This window comes from Mus caroli, chromosome 6 (assembly GCF_900094665.2).
Source record: "Mus caroli chromosome 6, CAROLI_EIJ_v1.1, whole genome shotgun sequence".
Taxonomy (NCBI): Eukaryota; Metazoa; Chordata; class Mammalia; order Rodentia; family Muridae; genus Mus; species Mus caroli.
The window spans coordinates 69449758-69475504 of NC_034575.1; the positions used below are offsets into that span (position 1 = coordinate 69449758).

The 25747-nt window shown below is 48.4% G+C and overlaps 2 protein-coding genes across 5 annotated transcripts in view; one reads left to right on the plus strand and one right to left on the minus strand.

The window, feature by feature from the left end:
* The window catches only part of Elmod3 (ELMO domain containing 3), a 34543-nt gene extending 18055 nt beyond the window's left edge, over positions 1 to 16488 (minus strand). The window contains exons 1-6 of one of the 4 annotated variants that reach the window (XM_021164710.2): positions 16312 to 16488; positions 15497 to 15621; positions 14414 to 14455; positions 12717 to 12995; positions 6087 to 6161; positions 4918 to 4987 (exon numbers count right to left, since the gene is read on the minus strand). In XM_021164710.2, coding sequence (XP_021020369.1) covers positions 4918 to 4987; positions 6087 to 6161; positions 12717 to 12770 — 199 coding nt within the window. In that variant the 5' untranslated portion in view covers positions 12771 to 12995; positions 14414 to 14455; positions 15497 to 15621; positions 16312 to 16488. Of the gene's footprint in view, positions 1 to 4917; positions 4988 to 6086; positions 6162 to 12716; positions 12996 to 14413; positions 14456 to 15496; positions 15622 to 16311 lie in introns of those variants that run through there. The other 3 variants (XM_021164709.2, XM_021164711.2, XM_021164708.2) reach the window with 3 other exon arrangements.
* Positions 16489 to 16549: 61 nt separating this feature from the next.
* Retsat (retinol saturase) lies at positions 16550 to 25661 on the plus strand. Its single transcript, XM_021165592.2, has 11 exons — positions 16550 to 16785; positions 18985 to 19167; positions 19488 to 19729; positions 20643 to 20844; positions 21834 to 22031; positions 23049 to 23168; positions 24155 to 24293; positions 24572 to 24681; positions 24760 to 24926; positions 25064 to 25223; positions 25436 to 25661. Exons 1-11 carry the CDS (start codon positions 16617 to 16619, stop codon positions 25573 to 25575), a joined length of 1830 nt encoding a protein of 609 aa, XP_021021251.1. The 5' UTR covers positions 16550 to 16616; the 3' UTR covers positions 25576 to 25661.
* The last annotated feature ends 86 nt before the right edge of the window (positions 25662 to 25747 follow it).

The window sequence follows — 25747 nt, forward strand, 5'->3', positions numbered from 1 at the left end:
AGCCAGGCATGGTGGCCCAAGCCGTTAATCCCGGCATTGGGAAGCAGAGGCGGGCGAATCCCTGTGAGTTCATGCATGGCCAGCCTCATTTACAAAGTGAGTTCAAGTCAGCCTGAGCTACCTTGTTTCAAAAGAAATAAAGGAAGGAAGGAAGGAAGGAAGGAAGGAAGGGAGGGAGGGAGGGAGGGAAGACGGGAGGGAGGGAGAACCCATCCTACAAAAAATAAAGAAAAGCAAGGGCACATCTGCTCATGTCACCCTGTGCAGAGCATGGGACACTGCAATGTCATTTCCCCTGCACTGAATCTTTCCCAACAGAAACCACCCCTGTGGCCAGCAAGCTGACTAGCCTTTCATGAGGTTTTGTTTAGATGGCTGGTTTTTGTTCTTGTTGAGAGAGAATATCCGTTGTAGCCCAGACTGGCCTCAAACTCAAGAGCTTCTCCTGCCTCAGACTCCAGCTGCAGGAGCACTTGTCATTTCCCTAACTACAGCATTCAACCATTCCCTACTCTCCTTTTAGTCACTAAATCCCCGGAAACAGCTTTTCGGGAAGCCTGGGTGCTGCTGTCATAGGAAAAACACTGGGTCAGAGATCTGCGTGGAGTGCATGCAAGGGTCCTGCTTACATAACAAGTCCTTTCTCTTGCCAGCCCTGGAGCTCATATTTGGCTCTGGAGTGCTAGGATATCTTGAACTGCTGGATCAGAGTGAAATATACATGTGCACAGACTGCTCGTTTCGTGTTTGTGTCACCTTTGTAAATATGCCACTATCGAATGCCCTTTCACAAATGTCTAAGTTATCCCGTATTACAAAGTAGATACCAAGCCAAAGCAGAAGCACAAGAGCTCTGACACAAAACTCTGCATCCCATTGTTACTCTTGTGTAAGAACAACTTGAAATCTTGTAGACTATCAACCTGAAGCCAGGCAGGCCTGGTGGTTCACGCCTGTTACCCCAGCACTGAGGAAGACTACTGTGAGTTAAGCGATAGCCTAGGCTACAGTGAGACCTTGCTTTCAAAAATAGTAGTAGCAATGGAGAAAATTTTTAATAAATAAAAGACTGAAAAGAATATGAAACAAGTCATTGCTCAGTCTGCCATAGAATCAAACCTTTTAGTTTAGGAGGAGAACTCTTGACTTGCAGTGACCTTGGGCAAATAGGCTCTGTTGCTTGGGTGTATCTTTTGTGCTGGCCAGAAGACTTGACTTTGGCTTTTATGAAAATCACAGTTCATACAATTTAAAAAAAAAAAAAAAAGACGGGCATGATGGCGCACTTCTTCAATCCCAGCACTTGGAAGTCAGAGGCAGGCTGAGCTCTGTGAGTTCGAGGCCAGCATGGTGTACATGGTAAGACTCTACCTCAGAATAAAACAGTAAGGAGGAGCCAGAAGGGACACTTCCAATGTTCCCTCTCTTTTGTCATGTGATAGACTGCACCGATCTAGGACTCCAATTTCAGGCAGGACACCAGATGTAGCCCCTTGACCTTGAGACGTTTCTTTGCTTCTTAGGTAGGGTCTCTTGCAGCCCTGGTCTTGAACTCACTATCTAGCCAAGAGTAACCTTGAACTCCTGATCTTTCTACCTCTACCTCCCAAGTGCTGGAAACACAGGCATGTGCCACCATGCTTGCTTAAACCTCTATTCCACATAAAATTACCCAGCCTCTGCTACTCTGCTGTAGTAATGAAAACCGGATTGATACAACAGTCTTGCAGATGAAATATCAAATATCAAATGCTGATGACAACTAGGCAAAAATTGGCTGGAAAAGGAGGGCAGGGTTCATCTCTGCTGCTTACTAGCTGTATTTTTTTTGGCCAAATTATTTAATCATCTGAGTTCTCCCAGGAACGGGAGCGTGAGGCAATCCTGCAACTTCTAACTTGGGTACATAGCCCAGGCATAGGAGTTCAACAAGTGTTCACTACATTGATACAGTCGTGGTCCCGGGGCCAGCAAGTCAGAGGATGGGGGCAAATAGATTCCGGGTCCCAACCTGATCTACTGCTAGGGAGTTCCACCTTGCTACTTCCAGGCTTGGGGAGGCAGACACTGAGACTCTGAGCTGTAGAAAGTCAACAGAACTTAGTCTTGCATGAGTAGAGAAACAAAGTTCCACCCTTAGCACACAAGACTGTGGGAGATAAAAAATGAGGGACAGAGTGGCTGGACAAAGAGGGAAGAATGAGGGGTTGGGGGTTTGTCTCAGAACATCAGCTTAGCAAGAGCCAGGCTGTGGGTTTGGTCCTCAGCTCCCCTCCAGGAAAGGAAAGCCTGGAGAGAGGGCTTGGCAGCTAAGAGCAGCTGCTGCTCTTCTTCCAAAGGGTCTGTGTTTGGTTCTCAGCACCCATCCCGGCAGCACAAAGCCACGCACTACGCTGGCTCCAAAGCATCCAACACCTTCTCTGGCCTTCACAGGCACTCGGAGACATTCACTGACATGGACACACACACGTATGCATAACAAGCAATTCTTTAAAAAAAGAGAGAGTGTGAGCCATACAGCGCACTCCTGTGAGCCCAGCATTAAGGAGGCAGAGGCAGGGGGATCACGGCAAGGTCAAGGCCAACCTGATCTACACAAAAAACCAGACAACAAAAACAAGTGAGAAGTGTGGCCCGTCCGCGGGAAGGCTGGTGGGGCAGAGCACAGCCGCCTTCCTATCTTTGACTCTGCTGTCCAGTAACTTTATCACTGTAGACCTATCTCTAATCCTGTGACCCTTCACCTACAAGCAATCTGACCGCGTCGGGGAGAAGAAACCTTGGCCATGGGGACAGGGCCATTACAACAGTTATGTAACAGAAAGGCCAAGGTCTGAGGTAGCCTTACCCATCTGGTGCCTGAGAGATGACTACGCTGTATGCACTGTCCCTGTCCCCACGGAACCAGGATGGCCTTCCTGGCTAGATCTGAAGACAATCCTGAAATGGGACCCACAGGAGGGTGTGTGTGTGTAAAGCCAATTATCTCTACAATAACTAATGCAGCTCACATTTTTTTATTTTTCGTTCTTTCAGTATTTAGTTGACTCGATTATTTTGCCGCTCCCATTTATCCATCAAACAAGCTGCACTGACTCAGTCATTCTGTAAATGGAAATTAGCCAAGAACATTACTTTTTTGTTTGTTTTTTTGAGATAACACTTGGGTGGCAGAAATAGGTGGGCTTCTGAGTTCCAGGCCAGCCTGGTCTACAGAACTAGTTCTAGGACAGCCTGGTCTACAGAACTAGTTCTAGGCCAGCCTGATCTACAGAACTAGTTCTAGGACAGCCAGCTACACTGAGAAACTCTGCCTCAAAACAAAACAAAAGTTTTAAAATTACATTTATTTATTATGTGTGAGAGTGTCCATTCCACAGTGCACATGAGGAAATTGAAGGACAAACTCTCTTCTTCTACCACATGGGTCCTGGGAATCTAACAATCTAACTTGGGCATGGCAGCAATAGTGTGTGTGTTTCAAAATACCAAACAACATAGGGCCATGGGCAAACTAGACCTAAATGCTCTACCACGGAGCTACATTCCCAGTATTGTGTAGCATTTAAAGATTAAAAAATGTAAGCCGGGCAGTGGCACGCCTTTAATCCCAGCAGGTGGGAGGCAGAGGCAGGCGGATTTCTGAGTTTGAGGCCAGCCTGGTCTACAGAGTGAGTTCCAGGACAGCCAGGGCTACACAGAGAAACCCTGTCTCTAAAATAAAAAAAAAAAAAAAATATATATATATATATATATATATATATATATATATATACCATCGAGGGGCTGGAGAGAGGGCTCAGTGGTTAAGAGCACTGGCTGCTGTTCTAGAGGACCTGGATTTGATCTGCAGCACCCACATAGCAGCTCATCACTGTGTGTAACTCCAGGTCCAGGGATCTGGTGCCTACTTCTTGCCTCTGCAGGCATTGACTGAAAGTGGTGCACAGACAAGACACCCACACATTAAAAAAACAAAACAACAACAACAACAACAACAACAACAACAACAACCTTCTTAAGAAACATACAGAAAGGTGTGTGTGACTGGGTGCTCACTACAAAGTAGACTGTTGTGTGCTCCATGCTATCTCATTTAATCCTTACTGGGTTTGTTCGCCCAGCTCCTGCTGGGAGCAATGCCTGCTCCCGCTGTGGCCACCCCTTCAGATGTTGGGATCCACAGCACAAGGCAGGCCAGTGTTCTCCCACTGTCCCCAGCCCCTGCTTATCTTTGTTTTCTAGCAGAAGACAGGGTGACTAGAAAGTTTAAGCAATGTGTTCAAGGCCACATATGTAAGGGAGCCAGAGTTTACACCAGAGGATGTAGCTCCAAGATCATTTTGAATATCTTTCTTTAAAATACACTATGGAGCACATGACTTGAGTTGAGAGTATGGTGGTAGCAAACACCTTGCACAGGGCAGAGTGGAGACTTCCTGGAGCCTCTCACTCGTGCTGCCTCATTTTCACACTGTCTCTGATGGTGAGAGAAGTTCACATCGCAGGCTCAAGGAATGGCTCAGTGCCTCCAAGGCAGATGACCTGAGGTCATCCCTGGGATCCGCGTGGCACAAGAAGGGGACTGTCTCCAACAAGTCCATCCTCTGGCCTATCCCCTTCCCCATAAATGATAGATAGATAGATAGATAGATAGACAGACAGATATAATTTTGAGATTTTTTTCACTAGTGTCAGACATGATTACATGGCTTGCCTAGAAGCACACAGCAAACCACCCACAGATAACCTAGCTCCTAACCCGGGGTTGCTTCTAAGTTTTGGTGGGGAATAATAAACCTATAGAATTCTGAAAGAGAGCTCGAGAATGCGGCTGATGCAGACCACAGCAAGTGGACTCTTGGGGGCTCTGATCTGAGTCTCCCCCCAAACCCCCAGGGCCCTCGAGGTCCTTACCACCTGGCTGCCACCCGTTAGTTTCTGCCGTCAGGGCCTGGAGAATGCCATGGTTCGTCAGTTCGGAGATCTGCAGGGGCAGGAGGCCTTTAAAGTGAGGGTAGGGTCCCCACACGCAGCTCTTCCCACCCACTGGGGAGGAAATATCTGGAAAATAGAGGCTGGAAGACTCTATTCTGATGGACTGATATTAAAAATGTGTGCATGTGTGCGCACACACTCATGTAGGCCAGAGGTCAACCTTGGGTGTTCTCAGAAGATTTCCACTTTGTATTTTGCAACAGGACTCTCACTGGGACCAGGGGCTCCCTGATTTGGTTAGCCTAGCTACCCAGTGAGCCCCAAGGTTCTGCTGCCTCTGCCTCCACAGCACTAGGGTTACAAGCACACACCACACCTGGCTTTTTGTGTATTCTAGAGACCAAAGCCTCATGCTGGCAAGGCAAGCACTATACTGACTAAGCTATTTCCTCCCCATGTGAGAGACAGAGAGAGAGAGAGAGAGTGTGTGTGTGTGTACCTGCTGGGGACTGACTCAGAGCCCAGTGCATACTGAGCACACATTCTACACCGAGGCACACCCCAGCTCTAAATCCAATCTTGTTTTGGTCTTGCTATGTAGTGCAGTCTGGCCTTGAACTCTTACCTTCTTGCTTTAAATTCTTAAATGCTTGGACTTACAGGCCTGCACCACTTCCTCCAGCCTAAAAGTGATTCCTTTTTTTTTGTTTCTTTCCCAAGACAGGGTTTCTCCTTGTAACCCTGGCCATCCTGGAACTCACTTTGTAGACCAGGCTGGCCTTGAACTCAGAGATCTGCCTGCCTCTGTCTCCTTAGTGCTGGGATTAAAGGTATGCACCACCACTGCCTGGCTAAAAGTGATTCTTAGAGTGGGGCTCCTGGCAAACTTTGACTGTGAGGTTGCAGTTGGGTAATGTGGGAGACAAGTATCTGCCTTGTTGAATGGTAAATAAACACAAGCACACCCCCTCTGAGGCCGTGGTGTGCTGCTGGCATCCCCAGTGCATTCTACACTCATCCTCTGGGTAGTATGATCTCAGACAGACACTCTCTGTGTGGCAGGTTTGTGTTTTCCCAGGGCGTGAGCCCCCGGAGTCTATGCCTTCCCTTGTCTCCAGCACACACAAAGGCTTACGGGTGATACATACAGGAATTCCTCTGAAAGCCATGAGTGCACCCTTGTCCTTGTACGATGAAGAGAGCCCAGCAGAGACGCTTTCTAGCTGCAAGACAAACAGGCAGACCAGGGTCACTTTCCTGCAGTAATAATCTCCTTTCCACCATAGGTTAAATTTCTTACCTTTTCCTAGAATCACAAAGAAATGAACTTTGGAGAAATTAGCTACAACATTATAAAGGCGAACCACTAGGAGTGGCGGTGTACTTGGGAGCTGAGAGGCAGGGTCAAGCATCTAAGGCCAGTGTAGGCTGCAGAAAGGCCTAACCCAGCCCTCACCTCCTATGATGGTGGTGATACAGGCAGGCTTTTGCTTCAGGCACTGGGTTCATATGATCTTAAGATGAGTGTGCAGCTGGTTTAGCACTGTGTAGCACGAATGTGACTAGGGTAGCCACCGTAAGAGAAAGAAAGGGAGAAGAGAGAGAAAGAGGGGGAGAAAAATCTATGAAAGGATTACTTATTGTAATAATGTGTGTGTGTGTGTGTGTGTGTGTGTGTGCAGGTCTGAGTGCATCTTGTAGGAGCTAGGTCACTCCTTTTACCATGTGAGTCTGGGGACTTGAACTCAGCTCAGCAGACTTGGCAGCAAGCAGGTTTACTGCTGTGCCATCTCACCAGGTCCTAAGGAAGTTTATAAAGGTTGCTCTGGTGATAGCAAGTCCTGAGGCTTGTGTCAGTGAGCTCACTGAGGTGTTCTGCCCAGCCCCTTCACTCAGCAAACCCTGCCTCTAGCAGTGTACAAAAAAGCAAGACAGCGACAAACCACAATGACAAAAGAAGCAAAACCACACAGCAGCAGCAAAGCCCTTTACAAGTGTCCCCACTCACACCACAGGCACAGGTTAACTGTTGTCCCCACTCACACTACCGACACAGGTGTGTGACCGTTCCTATTCATAACACAGGCACAGGTGTGTGACCTTCCCCACTCATAACACAGGCACAGGTGTGTGACTGTCCCCACTCACAGCACAAGCACAGGTGTGTGACTGTTCCCACTCACACCACAGGCACAGGTGTGTGACTGTCCCCACTCACAACACAGGCACAGGTGTGACCATCCCCAGTCACACCACAGGCACAGGTGTGGACCTAACATGGTAGGGAAAAAAAATCATATAAACCAGTAAGTTCAAAACAAATATAAACCAAAAGCACACATGACAGAGAGGGGGAGTTTTCTCTGGTGTGTGCGGGCCCTGGCAGGTCTGAACACCCCAGTGGCTCCCTGCACACCCACACATACTGGAGCAACATACACTGGACTTGCTGGGTGATTATTTTTTAAATGAAGGAGAGGTCATGAGTTTAGGAGGGGTCAGGGGTAATTCTGGAGTTAGGGGCAGAAGTAGGAGCAAATACGATCAAAATATATTGTATACACATACATAATTCTTTGTTTGTTTTTTTATTTTTTTCGAGACAGGGTTTCTCTGTGTAGCCCTGGCTGTCCTAGAATTCACTCGTTTATTTGCATGAAGCTTATCGCATACAGCAGGCCTGGCAGAGACCCCATTCTGCTCTCGACTGCACTGGTGCTATAGGCATCTGTGTGGTCAAGTCTGGCTTTTTATGTGCAGTAAGTTCTCTTAACTGCAGAGTCAACCTTCCAGCCCCAAGCATTTTTAAAAAACACAATATGATGACCTATTTGGCTGTCGACTTGACTATATCTAGAATGAACTAAAACCTGAGCTGCTGGTTATACCTGTGAGGCATTTTCCTGATTGGATCATTTGAAATGGGAAGACCACCTTAAATCTGGTCCACACCTCTGCTGGCAACCTAAAGAAAGGTGGTGAAGAAGGAAGCTTTAGCCCTGCCTGCTGATCCTCACTTCCACTGGCAAATCCACTGGTTTTGTTTGTTTGTTTGTTTTTGTTTTTTTACTGGCATTAGAGCCTGTTTTCTTGGGATTCTGGTGTATAGTGAAGACCAGCTCAGACTCTAGCCTCATGGACTGAATAACTACTGTATTCTTGGACTTTGCTGCTGGACTATTTGGTCCACACCCTGTAAGCCACTCTAATAAATCTGTGTGTGTGTGTACTCATTCTATCAGTTCTGCTCTCTAGAGAAACCTCATTAATACATATAAATAAATGGCATATGAACTATTCTGAGATAATGTTTTCATAGTCAGGTTACCAAAGGTCAAAAAACAGGATAAAAAATTTTTGATTGGAGGGGTCAAAGGTTACAACTCACCAGATCCTGATATTGCTAACCTTTGACCTTGCAACAGATATTGTCACCTACAAAATTCATACTCAAGAACCACATGTTCAAGAGAAAGAGAAAGAAAGAGAGAGAGAAACAAAGAAAACTGCAAGAAGGATGTTCTAATGCTGTAAATGTTTCCTTAACAAATGTGGGGTTTTGTATTGGGCTGCATGCAAGTCTCCCCTTGGGCGCAGTGGCTCACCAGGCTGGACACCTGTCAGTGTTCTTACTTATCAGCCCTCCAGAGTAATTTGGAGGCAAGGTCTCATGTATTCCAGGCTGTCTCAAAATTTGCTATGGAGAATGACCTTGGACTTCTGGTTCTCCTACCTCCATCCCCAGAGTGTCGAGTCTATAGGCATTATAGGTCTGCATCCCACAACCAAGGTGTCATCCATTAGGGACAGGCACACTGTGGACTGAGTGACATCCTTGCCCGGATTCCCACCTTGTACCCACCCCGGGCCTGCACTGTAGTCAGGTGCTTATCTAACTGCAGAGCCATGTGTCTATTTTCATTCCCTGTAGCACCGTTTCCATGAGTGAACAAACACTAAACGCTGACCAGTGGTGGGCTCGAGAACGTAACGAATATTCACTCGGGAAGACAGTGAGAGGCAATGCAGCCGTCAGCAAGTGCTAGGGCTGCAGAAGGCAGCGTACACATACTGCTTCACCTGTGGGCTAGCTGCAGGTTTCCCCCAGCCCATCTTCCACGTGACCTATGGGACTTTGCTTTCCTTTCCTCTGGGTTTAAGACAGACTAACCCCACCTCTTTCTTTTATATTTATATAAAATATATTTTATATTCACTTTTATCACTACTGTTTGTTTTTGAACCATTGTTTCATTACACGGCCCTGGCTCTTATAACATGTGCTGAGGACAAGTGTCCCCTTGCCCCTTCCTCCTCTTTAGTGCTAAGGTGACAGAGGTGTGCCGTTATGTCTGGTAAGGTGGAGAAATTTCAGCCAAGACCCACGTCCCTGTAGTCTACTAATATGTTTCATTTACCTTACCATTCCTTTCTTGCCTCATCCCCTCTCAACCATCTTTAAAAGAAATACACAAATACATTTCCCTGTCTTCATGACTATTTCCAGGGTCATACCCAAGTAAGGAACAGCCATGCCTCCAGCAGGCAAGTGGCGCGTGGAGGGAAGGAAGAAGGGGACCACACAGACGGAAGGCAACTTCTTTCCATTATTATCTTTCTTACTTTCAGATTGCTTTGGAATATGTAAGTATATTATCTTTTCTAAAAATATATAAATAAAAACAGCACAGTTTGACCCAGTGGTACAAGCCTGGGCTTCAGCACTCGGGAGCCTGAGGAAGGACAATGCGTGCTTAAGGCCAGCCTGGGCTACAGAGCAAGACCCAGCAAGACCCTGTTTCAAAAAGGAGAAAAAAGCCGGGCGTGGTGGCACACGCCTTTAATCCCAGCACTCGGGAGGCAGAGGCAGGTGGATTTCTGAGTTCGAGGCCACCCTGGTCTACAAAGTGAGTTCCAGGACAGCCAGGGCTATACAGAGAAACCCTGTCTCGAAAAATCAAAAAAAAAAAAAAAACAAAAAAACAAAAAGGAGAAAAAAGAAGAAAGAACAGAGGAGGAAGAATGATAATGAGCCAGGGGCAGCGTCGCACGCCTTAGAGCCCAGCCTGGAGGTATAGGAGGTCGCTGCTGCAAATGGACCACCAGCAACAAAACAGGGATGGACCAGTGCTGTGTCAGGGCCCTAGACACCCAGGTTATCCCGATACTCTGCTCCTCTCGTTTATTTGCATGAAGCTTCTCACATACAGCAGGCCTGGCAGAGACCCCATTCTGCTCTCGACTGCACTGGTGCTATAGGCATCTGTGTGGTCAAGTCTGGCTTTTTATGTGCAGTTGAGGATTTAAACTTACGTCCCTGGGTTTGCATGGCAAGTGTTCTTACCCGTTTAGTTGTTTTCCTGATCCTCGTTTTGACTTCTTTATACGTTGTAAGAAAGATCGGAAGCCCAACACACTACAGTAGACCAGACTCTTCTATTTCTGACCTTAAAAGGTCTAAGCACTATCGTCTTCCACTCTGATGCAATGGCAACACCCACTACACACCCTCACCTCACCTCTGACCTCTGACCTCTGATGTTACATGGATTTCCTGCACAAGAGTCTGCGTCCTCTACTCCTTACAATACCAGTTCCACCTTCTCTACCAGCCTGGCCTGTCTTAGCATCTGGCTAGAGCTGGTCTCACCTCTGTAAGTCTTGATTGACTTGATTTGATTTTTAAAGAAAGGAGTCCTTAAAAAAATCTATTCTTATTTATTTGAAATGTTTAAGACTTATTTGATGTGTATGCATATGCAAGTGCTTTGCCTGCGTGTATGCCTATGAGCATCATGCATCCCTGGTACCTTTTGAGGCAGAAGGTATCAGATCCCTGGGCTCTGGAACTACAGGTGGTTGTGACCTGCCATGTGGTTCAGGGACTGAGCCTGGATCCTCTGCAAGACAAGCACGTGTCGCTGAATCGTCTCTCCAGCTCCCTCTGTTATTTTGAGGCCGGGTCTGATTAGGCTGCCTGGCTGGCATGGAACTTGTTCAGTAGATCAGGCTGGCCTCTGACTAACTCACAGAGATCCACTTGTCTCTGCCTCCCAAGTACTCGGATTAAAGGGATACGCCACTGCACCTGGTTCTATTTTGATTTTTAAAAATTAAGTGTCTGTATCTATGAGAGTTTATGCCATGTGTGCACAGCCTGCAGAGGCCAGAGAGGGCACTGGGTCCCCTGAAGCTGCAGTTATGGGTGCTTATGGGCCACCTGCCACAGGCCCTCTAGAAGAACAGCCAGTGTTGTCATCTCTCTAGCCCCCTCTCTAAGTCTTCTAAAGTCCTCGCAAGTAACCCAAGTTTCCCAGCAAAAGGCAACATGGGGCATGCCTTTGATGGTCTCCATAGGCAACAGCATAGTACAAGATACAGAGTATAGCTACAATTTTTTTTTATTAAAATTCTATCTCAGTAATATTTGGTGATTCCTGGTGTTATATATAAGGAACACTTCATCTTTCTCTGTCTACATTTCAGATCCCTTCCAGAAACTTCCCTTTAGAAGAGAGAACAATGTGTCCTTTTCTGAGCATGAGATCTCCCTGGAGAGCCCAGCAAGTGCTTTGTCTGTAGTCTGGCCTTGGAATCCCCATTTCTGGGCAGCAAGATGGAGGGGATGGCCCAGAATGTAGGGCTAGCTTCCAGGCTCACGTGGGCTTCCATTGTGACTGTGCTGAGCAGGAAGTCTCAGGGTGGTGGCCAGTGTGCTGCTTAGCTGTTAGCCAACATGACATAAAATAGAGCCCTCTTTGAAGAGGGACCCTCCACTGAGAGGACGCCTCTGCCATGCTGATCTTTAGACAAGGCTGCTGTTTTCGTTGCTTTGAGACAGGATCTCAGTGTGTATCCCTCGCTGGCCTAGAACTCACTACATAGACCCAGGTGGTCTTGAACTCACAGAGATCTCTGCCTGTCTCTGGCTTCTGAGTGCTGGGATTAGGTACAGGTGCCACCCTGCCTGCTTAAATTTTTCTTGACTAACAAGTGTTGAGGGAAGGCCCAGCCATTGTGGGCAGTGCCCAGTCAGGCAGTCCAGGGAGATAGAAAAAAGAGGCTGGATGTGAGCCAGAGGAGCAAGCAAGTCAGCAAGCAGTGCTCCTCCACAGCTGCTTTAGCTCCTGCCTCCAGACTCCTTTCCTAAGTTCCCCCAGCAATGGGATGTAAGCTGTGAGATGGAATCAACCCTTTCCTCCCCAGGCTGCTCTTGGTCATGGTGTTTATCACAGCAACTGAAAGCTAAGTAAGACAGTCTGCCAGTGATGGACAGGGAAGAGGACAGGGAGTCCGTTGGTGAGTCCATGCCAAACTCATTTCTTAGGGAATTTCAGGTGCTACCTCCTTCCCCAACCCCAGCAAAAGGAATCAAGGCTCTGGGAGCTATTCAGAAAACAAGGTACCATCTGCAGAGTCTGCAGACAGAAGCTTCTGTTTTGAGCAGGGTCTCTGTAGCGCACGCTGACTTAGAACTCATTGTGTCGCTGGGGACGAGCTTGAATTCCTTATCCTTTTGTCTCTACCTCCCAAGTGTTAGCATCACAGGTGTCCCAACCAGGATGGCCTAGACCCTCCTGCCTCTGTTCTCTGTCTGTCTGTCTCATCCTGGAGATGGAACCCACAGCCAATGGTTTACGGCTGAACTACACCTTCAGCCCAGAATCTCCTACAACAAAGATATATGACCATGTCCCCACAGTATTTGTAAGACCCCACAGTCTCTGTCTCATTTACATCCCAAGCCAGCACCTTCCTTCCTGAGTAGGAGTACTCACCTGCCCATCTTGAAATTCTTTCTCAATAAAAAAAGAGCAAGATGTTTCACTCATGACTCATGTTCTGGTGGGCCTTGTCCTCGGGTTCTGAAAGGGGTTCACTATGACGGCCTGCGGCCCGAAGTCACCAGCAGAGACAAGCACTTTACTTTCGCCTTCCTTCTCGGCAGTCATTCAGGCTCCAAAGGAAAATAAAAACCGTCCCTCTGTGCCATCACCAAGGTGCAGGAGGTTTCTATGAGTCCTGAAAGGAGCCCCTGGGAACTGTGGAGCCTCAGTCTGGAAAAAGAGAAGTGGAGTATCGGGACTGGCTTCATCATTCAGTCATGCCTCTCTGTTCAAGAGGGAAAAGACTCAAAATCTTTAAGCAAGTGTGAATTAATTCTAAATAAACAAGATACTTAGCCAGATGTCTACTGTTAGTAAACAGCACACACCATGGGACTGGAGGGACCATACAGAGGATTGGGGGTGGTGGTGGTGGATTGTAAGTGTCTGGAAAACAGTTCACTGTTTTAAGAAGTGGGGTCTGTTTCTGGCCACAACATCACTGAGACCTTGCTGGCTTATTGGGGGATAAGACTGACTGGCGGTTGCATTGGCTTTGTTCAGATCCTAGACACAGGTAGAGCTGTGGGCCTTACAATACTAGACCTGTTTCCTGGAGTGATAGAAATACTCAAAATGCAAGATGATGTCCTAACCTTGCCAAGCCAAACTGGTCAACTCTCTGTGTGTGAGAAACTGTGTGTGTGTGTGTGTGTATGTGTGTGTGTGTACTCAATTATTGTGCAGTGCTGGTGCTGGGGATCAAATGCAGGTCTTCATGCATGCCAGGTGAATAGTCTACCACTGAGCTACATCTCCAGATCAGCTCTCGTGTGTGTACACACATGCATATATGTGCAGGGTTCATGTGTGTACAGGTGTACACATGTGCATGTGAGCGGGTGAAGAGGACAACTTTAGCTGTTGATCCTCAGGCTCTGTTCGCCTTAATTTTTTGAGACAAGATCTCTTTTTATTTGCCTGGAACCTCATGAGCAGGTTAGGATGGCCAGCCAGTGAGCTTTAGAGAGCTGCCCATTCGCCTTCCTAATGCTGGGCTTACAAGTATGTGCTACCACACCCAATTTTTAAAAAAGTGTATTCTTTTCATTTGTGTACTCCTCTCTGTGTGTGTGTGTGCCATGTATGTGCAGATGTCCATACGCATTGGATTCCCTGGAGCTGGAGTTACACATGGTTGAGAGCTGCCACGTAGGTGCAGAGAGCCAAATCCTGGTCCTCTGCGAGGGCAGCAGATGTTCTTAAGTGAGCATCTCTCCAGCCCTTCTCTCTCTCTCCCTCTCTCTCTCACCCTCCATCCCTCCCTTTCTCTCTCCCTCTCTATAAGGACTCAGATATACAGAGAAGGTCTTATGGATGGTCTTCAGCCTGGCCTCATCCTTGCTATGTAGCTGAGGCTTGCTTCTACTTCTCAAGGGTGGAGACAAAAGCCCTGTCCTTTCGTCTTATGGTGCCTGCCTCAGGAAGAGGGCTGGACAAAGATCCCATCACATCAAAAGTCTGTGTCACGAGGAGACAGCCTTCTCATGAGCGAGCACCTCTAGGTCTTAGGGGGACGGATTGATGTGAGAGAGTCAAAACAAAACACAAGGCCTGGGATACATATTAGAGGTAAAGCTATTGCTTACCACAAGTGACATCCGGGTTCAGACCCCACAACTGAAAAAAAACTGAAAAAATAAAAATAAAAATCAGAGATCATCCTCAACATGGTGGTGTATGCCCGCATGAACGTATGCCCAGATTCCTAGAAATCTGGAAGCAGAGGCAGGAGAATCACTGTGTATTTGAGGGCAGCCTGATCTACATAGAGTTCCAGGCCAGTTAAGACTACCTAGCAAGACTCTGTCTCAACAGAAAACAAAGCAAGGACAGGTGAAATGGCTCAGTGGGTCGAGGTGCTTGCCAGCAAACTTGATGACCTAAGTTCAGTCCCTAGGGGGGACCTAGGAGACTGGTAGAAAGAAAGAAGCAATTGTCTTCTGACCTCCACACTGCACCATGGCACACACCGCTCTGCTCACCCAGATAAAAAACAAAAAAACAAAACCCACAAGGGGCTGGGAAAATGACTCAGTGGGCAGGAGGGCTTGCTTCAGGGTAAGAACCTGAGTTTGGCTCCCTAGCACTCTGGTAGATGGAGATAAAAGGATTGCTGGTTGATGGGCCTAGTTCCACATTCGGTCAGAGAAGCAATTCTACCAACTTCAAAGGTAGAAGGCACAGAGTGACAGAACAGGCAATTTATAGTCCCTCTGGTCTTTCTGTTCCTATATGGGCATGCATGCTCACACCCACACACCAAAGAGTCAGTGTGGAAAGGCTGGAACTGTAACTTAGTGGCAGCAAAAGAGGCTCAACCCCTGATATCAAGGGGGAAAATGAGAGTGGATGGTTCTCACACAACTGACAGTCATACTTCACAGACTCAGAGGACTAAGTCAGTGGGGAGGCCTCTCCACGGAGCCAGTCCTCCACTAGGGGACTATGAGTTACATTCCCCAAGGACTGACTGCCAGTAACAAACAGCTTTTGGGCTCCACGCCTGGCTGCCTGTGGTCTAGAGAGGATGGTGGTGATGTCTTCCCTGAACCACCCCAGGAACTAGCTTCCCCCCCCCCCCCGGAACCTCAGCATCTACCTCTCTTTTCCTTTCCTTCCATCTCAGCCTAAATGACAGCATAGGATAAGACACACACACATCAGCTAACCTGGCAGGGTCACAGGTAGGACTGACAAAGTCTCAGGAAGGCTCTCCTGTTACTGTGGGGAAAACGAACCAAGTAGCATAGAAGCATGACCTGCTTTACATACCGGACTGGAGCACCGCTGGGGCCTAAAATAAGGTCAAAACACTCAAAGTTACGAAGTCATTCCTCCTGATAGTGGGTACCTGAGGAAATGGGCCTCCTATACAAACAAATCCCTCTTAAGTCAAGTACGTATTTCAGACCTACTTTCCTCAAAGGGCAACATTAAGACGGTAGGATATCTAGACCGTCTGCTGGAGCTTAAACTCTCTGAAAAGCTGATTTGGAAGCTGGTGCGTCCTTAAATGCAAATAAACACACAGGATGATCCTTGACTTAGTCTTTCTTGAGGCTTGTCCTAGGTGGCTTGTACTCTGAGACCCTGATAGAGTGGTTACAATTAGGGGAATCCACCTAGGGGTAACGTCGGTGTGCGGCTGCCAGTCCTGGGGTGACAGGTTTGGGAGAGCTCCTGTGCAGGTCTCAACAAGGTCTCAACTCATCGAGATACCCAGACAGAGGCTGTGTGGGCACAGAAACACAGAAACTTTATCACTGCTTGGAAGAGGAGAGGGAGGAAAGCAATGAACTGCCTCCGAGGTTCCAGCGAATCCAACACGGAACAGGCACCAGAACCCAGGTCTTCTCTGCCTCCCAGACAGGATCTCAGACCTGTAACTTTCATCCTTGTTGTGGCCCCGCGGTGACCATTTCCACCCGACATCGTCCTCCTCACCCTCACTTCCCTCACCCCCTAACCCAGACCCCTTGCTCACCGGACGCGTCCCCAGCGTTCCGGTAAGGGGGGATCCCACATCCCCCTTTTCGCGCAGCCGTGCAGTGTCGCCTGTCTCGCGCTAGAACTACATTTCCCACTAGGCAATTGAACTCCTGCTCTGCAAAGATCATACGGAGGTCCAGGATGGACAATCTTCATCAGTTTTGCGCAGGCGTGAGTCAAAATGTTTTGGCTCCTCCAAGTCTGGTATTCCTCGGAAGACGAACTAGAGGGGCGGGGCCTCAGCTATAAAAGCCGAGCTCTGCGGGGAAAGGACGCGGTCTTCCGAGCCCTGGCAGCAACATGTGGATCACTGCTCTGCTGCTGGCCGTGCTGCTGCTGGTGATCCTCCACAGGGTCTATGTGGGCCTTTTCGCCGGAAGTTCCCCGAACCCCTTCGCCGAGGATGTCAAGCGACCGCCTGAACCTCTGGTGACCGACAAGGAGGCTAGGAAGAAAGTTCTCAAACAAGGTCAGCTGATGGGTTTCAGGACTGCTCTCGGGCCTTCTGCTCATGTCTCCCCATTAGTAAAGTGCTGGGAAAACTTCTCTTGCACACAGAGGTTCCATAATTTAGTGTTCTTTGCTTCTGAAAGGGTGCAGGCATTACCCTTGGCACGCCAAGTTCCAGCCCCGCCAGCTGGAATCTGTTCAGCTCACGGCTTACACAGAATAAGAGACCTTTCCCCTACTTGGGTCTGGAGCCAACTTTTCCCTATACTTCTGTGCAATGCTCGGGGACACAGGGAAGCAGCACAGAAAGTTTTCCTAGCAAGCGGGTTGACAGGCAAAATGTAATCCAGTTCATAGAACTGAAGCTTGATTATAACTTCGGAATTTCAGTACTGGCTAGGGATAAGAACTCCACTCTCCAGTGAACCGCCATCTCTAAAGCACGGGTAGAGTGCTCCCAAGGTTTGTGTTTTTGAGACAGGTCTCACTTTTGTACTGGAGTTGGCTTTGAACTCTCTTTGCAGCCCAGGCTCAGACCCGGAGCAGTCCTCTTCTTCTGTCCCCAGCATGGTGAGATAGATTACAAGCATGCACCAGCATGTTTGCCCTTCAACGTTTTAAGGAAGTGTTGGAGCTGGGCATAGTGGTGCACCAATTTAATTCCAGTTTGGACTACACACGCAATGAGACCCTGTCTAAATGTACACATCAAACCCCAAAACAACCAAAACCCCCAAAACCCCCAAATGCAAAACTCAAAAAACAAACAAGGATCACCTCTTTGACCTCCAGGAGCCTCTGACTTGTAAATTTTAGGCAAGCCTCGGCTAGCCTTAACTGCACTATTTATTGGGGACTGACTTTGAACTCCTGATCCTTGTGCCTCTATTTCCTCAGAGGTACCACACCCAGTTATTTTATTATTGTTATTGTTTGTGGCTTAGGGGAGAGGCAGGTCTCACACTTGTAACCCAGGCTAGCTTATAACTTGCTATACAGGACAAGTGTGTCTCAAATTCACAGTAATTCTCCAACCACCATCAGCAAGAGATTACAGATGGTGGGATTACAGATGTGAGCCACCATGGCTTGGATGGAGATTTTTTTTTTTTATTATTTAGTTTTTAGTTGTCTGAGACAGTGTTTCTCTCTATAGTTCTAGATGTCTTGGAACTTGCTATTGCTGTATAGACCAGGCTGGCCTTGACCTCACTGAGATCCTCCCACCTCAGCCTCCCGAGTGCTGAGACTAAAGCTGTGAACCCCTACACTTGGCCTTGGGCAATGATGTTTAATGAGCAGATTTACTGGACATAGCGGCACATTCCTGTGATCCAAGTGCTGGGGAGGAAAAGATAGGTGGATCTCTACATAGGGAGTTCCAGCCCAGTTAGGGCTACATGTGTAGTGAAACCGTGTGTCTTAAAAAACACGAGTCAATAAAATCAAAGAAAGGAAGTAAATAAAGGAGGAAAGGAAATAAAAGACTGGGAGAAAACAACAAAACCCAGGTCTTGTGTTGACTGTGCATTCCAGTTTGGTTCGGTTAGGTTCCTGGCACACCAACCTTCCTCCTTTTCTGAGGCTGGTGCTGTGACCTCTCAGAGTAGCAGCCTCTGAGCAGCTCTGCCTGCTCCACCTCCGTTGGCACTCAGAGACCTTGCTTCTTCCAAAGAAACCCAGTTCCCTGAACCACCAGTGCCCCCCAGCCCCCACCCTGAGCCTTATTGCCTTTTCTTTCCTCGCTTGCATTCACAGAAGTGTCTGTACTGAGGTTACAGACCTGCACAGTTGCCATCTTTCTGGTTTTGTTCTACAGTAGCTAGCTGAGTCCTACTTTCTTTGAAAGGTATCAAATCCCTCAAGTCCATAGTAGGGGTTAAGACTCATCGCTGCTTAATCTGCCTGTCTGGCCCGAAGTATTCCCTGGTAGAACGTTTTGAGTCATCTTAGTCAAGAGTAAAGAAACTGCCTTAAAAGAGAGGTCTGCCTCCCCTCTTGTTTTGAGACTGGGTCTAACGAGCCCAGGCTGGCCTCCTGTGGGATGATCTTGGACTCCTAAGGCACCTTTCAAGTGCTCCCATCACAGGAGCACACCATCATGCCCAGCAGCCTTAGAGACTTCTTACCGAGTACACGTTAGAGAAGGACCCCGGCTTCTTTGACTTGACTTTCCTGCCCTCGTCTGAGAAGCCCACCCTTCTCCTCCCTTCTACAGCTTTCTCAGTCAACCGAGTACCAGAGAAGCTGGATGCAGTGGTGATCGGCAGCGGCATTGGGGGACTGGCCTCAGCGGCGATTCTAGCTAAAGCTGGCAAGAGAGTCCTTGTGCTGGAGCAACATACCAAGGCGGGTGGCTGTTGTCATACCTTTGGGGAAAATGGCCTTGAATTTGACACTGGTAAGGCTTGTGTGGGAAAGGGTTAGGAGCATGGCCTTGTCTTTAGATGGCTAATAACACACACTATTGAGTGATATGGGGGCATTTCAATGTTTTGGAGGTCTCAACTTCTCTCTGGGCACCTCCATTTCTGTCCGATGGCCTAGTTACTGGGCAAGCGTTGGGTGGTATATGTTCTGATTTGTTTCTTATAGAAAGGGTGGGCAGCCCCCTCTGGACATGAACATAGCCAAGCAAGACAACCTCTTCCTTACTTGGCATACTTCCAGGGCCCAATCCCTTTTATCTCTATATCTCCTTTCCTTTGCACCTTCCAACAGGAATTCATTACATTGGACGAATGCGAGAGGGCAACATTGGTCGTTTTATCTTGGACCAGATCACTGAAGGGCAACTGGACTGGGCCCCCATGGCCTCCCCTTTTGACTTGATGATACTAGAAGGGCCCAATGGCCGAAAGGAGTTCCCCATGTACAGTGGGAGGAAAGAATACATCCAGGGCCTTAAGAAGAAGTTCCCCAAGGAAGAAGCTGTCATTGACAAGTACATGGAGTTGGTTAAGGTAGTATGCACCATGATTAGCATCCCTAGTTTATTTCCAACAAGACTGGCCTTTTCATTAGTGAAGAAACTGGTGCGGTAGGGGGAGAGGGCTGAGTTGAGGAGGCAAGAAGGAATGGTCATGTCTGTCCTGGTTCCAGTGTACGCTTGTGTATGCCTGTGCCCTGCCTGGCTCCCCAGCTGCTGTCCTCACACTGGCCTCTAGATCGTACCCTTGCTAACTCAGGCTTTGAGGAAGTTAGATGTCCTCTGAGATATGCCAGACTTTTGTGTATTTGAGGTAGAGTCTCACAATGCTGCCCTGGCTGGTCTGGAACTCAGCAGAGATCCACCTGCCTCTGCCGAGCATATGAAATCATAACCTGCTTTCTGGACCAGGATGCTTGGAAGGAATCTGAATGCTGGGGATGTGGCTCAGGCGTAGCACCTACATCCCAAGCTCCTCAGCATCTGGATGTGATGGCGTAGCCTGTAATCCCAGCATTGGGGAGGCAGAAGCAGGAAGTTCAGGAGTTCAAGGTCACTGGAATATTCGGAACTCTCTGTATAAAAGAAAAACAATACTTTTTGGAGCATGAAATGGAAGAGCAAATAGTCTCATTTGAGTGCGAAGAATGAGAAAAACTCAGGGCCCATTTTGTTGTTGTTTTGTGGTGAGGAAGACAGTTCTGCTACATAGTCCTGGCTTATATTTCAGTGTATAGCTCTGGTTGCCCTTAAACTCATGGCAATCCCCCTGCTGTAGCATCTCAACTGTTGGGATCACAGGCCTGAGCCACCATGCCTAAAATTTTTTTTCAAGTCCAAAAATTCTGAGTAAGTGTTGCTGGGCTGGCAGTCAGCACTGACTGCTGCAGCGGTGACCAGGCTCCAGCACCCCAGAGCTGAGACTCACTTTACCTTTCTTATCCCAGGTGGTGGCCCGTGGAGTCTCTCATGCAGTTCTACTGAAGTTCCTCCCATTGCCCTTGACTCAGCTCCTCAGCAAGTTTGGGCTACTGACTCGTTTCTCTCCATTCTGCCGAGCGTCTACGCAGAGCCTAGCTGAAGTCCTGCAGCAGCTTGGGGCTTCCCGTGAGCTCCAGGCTGTTCTCAGCTACATCTTCCCCACTTACGGTGAGTGGCTGTTAGCCCAGGCTTTTCTAGGCTCTCTCCCAGCTTTGGTCTTTCTTTCCCATCTGCCTGAGACAGGCCAGAATAGACCCCAGGCCTGCAGGAGTTTGTGGATCAGGGCTGAGAAGTCTGACCCATGTTGGACTCTGGTAGAAATGATTTATTATTTACTTTCTGGAACGTATCTTTTGTTCTTCTCTCTTTTATCTTTTCTTCTTCTCCTGTTTTGTTTTTCTCTTCCTTTTTGAAGACAAGGTCTTCCAGGCAAGCTTTGAACTCTTGTAGTTGAGGATGTCCTTAAATTCCTTATCCTTCTGCCTCTACCTTCCTAGTGCTAGGTATGTGCCACCATGTCTGGGGTATGTGGTGCTGGAGATCAAATCCAGGCTTTCATGCATCCAGCTAACTGAGCCCACCCAAGTGCATTTTCTCCCTGTCCCCTACACCTCCAGGAAAAGTTCTGACTTTGCTCAGGCTGGTCTAGATCTCTCCGTAGCCTAGTATGGCTTTGAATCAATGATCCTTCTGGTGTAGCTTTTTTTTTTTTTTTTTTTAAAGATTTATTTATTTATTATATGTAAGTACACTGTAGCTGTCTTCAGACACTCCAGAAGAGGGCGCCAGATCTTGTTGCAGATGGTGGTGAGCCACCATGTGGTTGCTGGGATTTGAACTCTGGACCTTCGGAAGAGCAGTCGGGTGCTCTTACCCACTGAGCCATCTCACCAGCCCCTGGTGTAGCTTTTGAGTGTGAAATTATAGGCATGTACACTGCTCAAGGTTGATTTTTCTCGTTAGCCAACAGTGTCAGTGACTTCTTTGATCTTGGAAGCATAATGGTTTTATATTCCACAAAGCTCATTACCTACCCTGGGCCTTCGGGAGCACTCTCATCCTAGGATGGACTCTTGTGGTCGCTCACAGGAAGCCCTATTTCTTCCTGAATGGTGCCAAGTGACCACTATGCTCATCTTCTTTCCTTCATTCTGTAGGAGTAACTCCCAGCCACACCGCCTTTTCCTTGCACGCTCTGCTGGTTGACCACTACATACAAGGGGCATATTACCCCCGAGGGGGTTCCAGTGAGATCGCCTTCCATACCATCCCTTTGATTCAGCGGGCCGGGGGCGCTGTCCTCACCAGGGCCACTGTACAGAGTGTGCTGCTGGACTCAGCTGGGAGAGCGTGTGGTAAGAGATCTGTACTGGGCTGTGGGGTCAGTGGGCTGGGGTGGAAGCCAGCCTGTTTATGCACGGTAAGAGGCTGGCGTCTGAGCCGGTGAGATAGCTCAGTGGATAAATGATCTAGTCACTCACTAAACCTGATGATCCCCACAGCCTACATGGTGAGAACTAACTCTGGCAAGTTGTCCTCTGACCTCCACACATGGGCTGTAGCACTCCTACCCCCCCCCCCCCCCCCCACACACACACACAAAATGAAGGAATCAAACTACAATTCTTACAAAAGGTCAGGTCTGACATAATGGTTTTGTGAGTGGCCAGAGATGAGGTTGGACACACAGGCTTCAGTACATAACAGAAGCCTTGGTGTTTCATGAAGGTTGAGTCATCTGGGGAGTACTGTAGATGTGGAACTTGGCAGCAGGGAAGGAGGGGCTGGGACTCCATAGAGCCAGTGTTCTTGGGACGGCAGGGCGTGGCTAAGGTAAATCCATATGGGTGGATAAGAAGAGTTAGAGAGGGCAAGCACAGAAGCATTTGAGGCAAGGGCTAAGTGACTTTGCAATGTGCCTGGGACCTGCTTTGGCTGGAGGAACTTCTAGGTCTGAGAAAATAGGGCCTATCCTAGGAGACATCTGGATAGTGTGGCTATAGACAGAACTAATATTTTGAGGCAGGATTTCATGTGTTTCAGGCTAGCCTCAAACTCACTAGCTAGCTGAGGCTGTCCTTCGAATTCCTGATTATATGGCGTCTACCTCCTACATGCTAGGATTGCAGGAACATGTCACCATGCTGTGACTACAGCTAATGCTTTGAGAGGAATGTATTTCACACTTTCCTGGATTGTGTTTGTTTTATGGTGGGTATGGGGTGCACGGAACCTAGGGCTTCGTACATGTTAGACAAGCGCTTTCCACCTGAGCTGTATTCCTAGCCCTTAAGAGGGATCTAGAGAACGGTATAGGTCTTTTTTGTTTCCACAGAGCTCATAGAAGCTCAGCCAAATTCTTGTGCCTGCAGGTGTCAGTGTGAAGAAGGGACAAGAGCTGGTGAACATCTACTGCCCAGTTGTCATCTCCAATGCAGGAATGTTCAATACCTATCAGCACTTGTTGCCAGACACTGTCCGCCATCTGCCAGGTAAAGGACCGATCTTCTGAACTAATATTTCATCTGTGAAGCTTAGACGCCCAGCCTGGGTGGGCTCCCCTCTCCTTGGGCAGTCCACTGTCTATCTCTAGTCTGTGTTACCAGGAACATAGCATTTATATTTGGGGAATCTAGGACTACAGGGGAAGAGGAGCCCTTCACAGAGGCAGTGGCAGAGCTCTGAGGACTCTGTTTTGTCAGATGCAAATGTCTACCTTGTACTTCCGGGCTGAGAAACACAACCCTGTATATTTGCTTTCCGTTGCCAGAGAAACCAGGGCTTTGATAGAAAAGACTCAGTTAAATGGCAGACAAGAGCTGGGGATGAGGTTCAGTTGGTTAGAGTGTTTGCATCAGCCCTGGGTTTACCTAGAGCCAGCTAAGACAACTAGAGTGGATTTGGCTGTAATCCTAGCACTCAGGAGGCGTTGGCAGGAAGATAAGAAATTCAAGGTCACCCTTGGCTACACAAGACCCTGCCTCAACAAACAAAGGCCACTGAGATGGTTCAGAGTGTAAAGTCCTTGCTGCTAAATCCCCAGAGTGGAAGAAGATAGTTGTCTTCTGGCTTCTTGCACATCTAGACATACCTTTATCCATCTACATCTATAATAAAGAAACATCTAAATGTATAAAGAGGAGGGTTGAAACGGCCTGATTGTCCAGAGGTGCTGTGAGTTCGCTCTGCTCTGAATCAGCAGGAAGCCAGCACCTATGACTAAGGGGACATGGAGCAGAGGTGGTAGATTTGGAAGGAATCTGAGGCTACATCTCACATAGCCAGGACGAGACTTAATTAAGAGCAGGTCTCTGCCAGGATCCTATAGAAATAGTTATAAAACCGGCCAGGTCTCTGTCCCAGCTGGCAGCTGAGGATCAAGCTACAGATCAGAAAAGGGAACATCCTGAGGCTATCCTGACAGGGGTGGCTGTCTGGCTGTAACTCCTGCACAGCAATCCTCACTGGCTCTCTGCAGATGTGAAGAAGCAGCTGGCGATGGTAAGGCCTGGTCTGAGCATGCTCTCAATCTTCATCTGTCTGAAAGGCACCAAGGAGGACCTGAAGCTTCAGTCCACCAACTACTATGTTTATTTTGACACAGACATGGACAAAGCGTAAGATGTGAGGGGTGGGGAAGACTGATAGCATTGGGCCTCATCCCACAAGACCCTGCTTCCATCCTCCACATGGTTCTAGGAATGAGAAGGGTGTGTGTTGAGGGAGGAGGTGCAGTCTCTAATGGACTTCTAAAAAAAGCTTTCTACACCAAAGCTGTGCTGGTTTCTTCTCCCCTGTGGGAAGTCCCTGGAGATGAACCTTTGTTTGGGTAGTCCTGGTGGCTTTGAGGAAAAGCCTAAAAGACTGGCAGTCACGCCCCCTCCCTCATCCACAGGATGGAGCGCTATGTCTCTATGCCCAAGGAAAAGGCTCCAGAACACATTCCCCTTCTCTTCATTGCCTTCCCATCAAGCAAGGATCCAACCTGGGAGGACCGATTCCCAGGTAGGGCTTGAAGTCCAGGGAAGTTGGGTGTAGGGCAAGGCAGGGCCAAACAGCAATAACATGGCCTTATACCCACAGACAGATCCACAATGACTGCGCTGGTACCCATGGCCTTTGAATGGTTCGAGGAGTGGCAGGAGGAGCCAAAGGGCAAGCGTGGTGTTGACTATGAGACCCTCAAAAATGCCTTCCTGGAAGCCTCTATGTCGGTGATCATGAAACTGTTCCCACAGCTGGAGGGCAAGGTAGGTGCTGACACACAGTGCTGGAGGTGACAATGCATCCCTTAACTGGCTTTTCTTCCATACAGGGATAAAGCCCGAGGTTAACAAGAGTCCCACAGTCCCTTGTTCACCCTTGCCTTGCCCTTTTGTTTCCTCAGGTGGAGAGTGTGACCGGAGGATCCCCACTGACCAACCAGTACTATCTGGCTGCACCCCGAGGAGCTACCTATGGAGCGGACCATGACCTGGCTCGGCTGCATCCTCATGCAATGGCTTCCATAAGAGCCCAAACCCCCATCCCCAACCTCTACCTGACAGGTACACTGCCTCACTTTGCCAGAACCTGGACTTCCCTGGCATAGTCTTCTGCTCTCATCCTCAAGCCGATACCAGGAGCTGGGCTGCCTTGGCTGGCTGTTGTCCTGGGTTCTATCTGAGGCTGCCTCTCTTTGGGCGGCTTTGATATGGAGGGATGAACACAGGAACCCTTGTTACCCCCATCTTCATGGGTCACTGCTTTTGCTTTCTAGGCCAAGATATCTTCACCTGTGGGCTGATGGGAGCCCTGCAGGGGGCCTTGCTGTGCAGCAGTGCCATCCTGAAACGGAACTTGTACTCAGATCTGCAGGCTCTTGGCTCAAAGGTCAAGGCACAAAAGAAGAAGATGTAGTCCATTCAGAGAAGAGCCAGAGGAAAGGCACCTCCCCAACTTCTCGTGGTGTCCTTCCTCCTACAGCAATTCCTTGCACATAAAAACAAAAACCGGGCTGGTGAGATGGCTCAGTGGGTAAGAGCACCCGACTGCTCTTCCGAAGGTCCAGAGTTCAAATCCCAGCAACCAC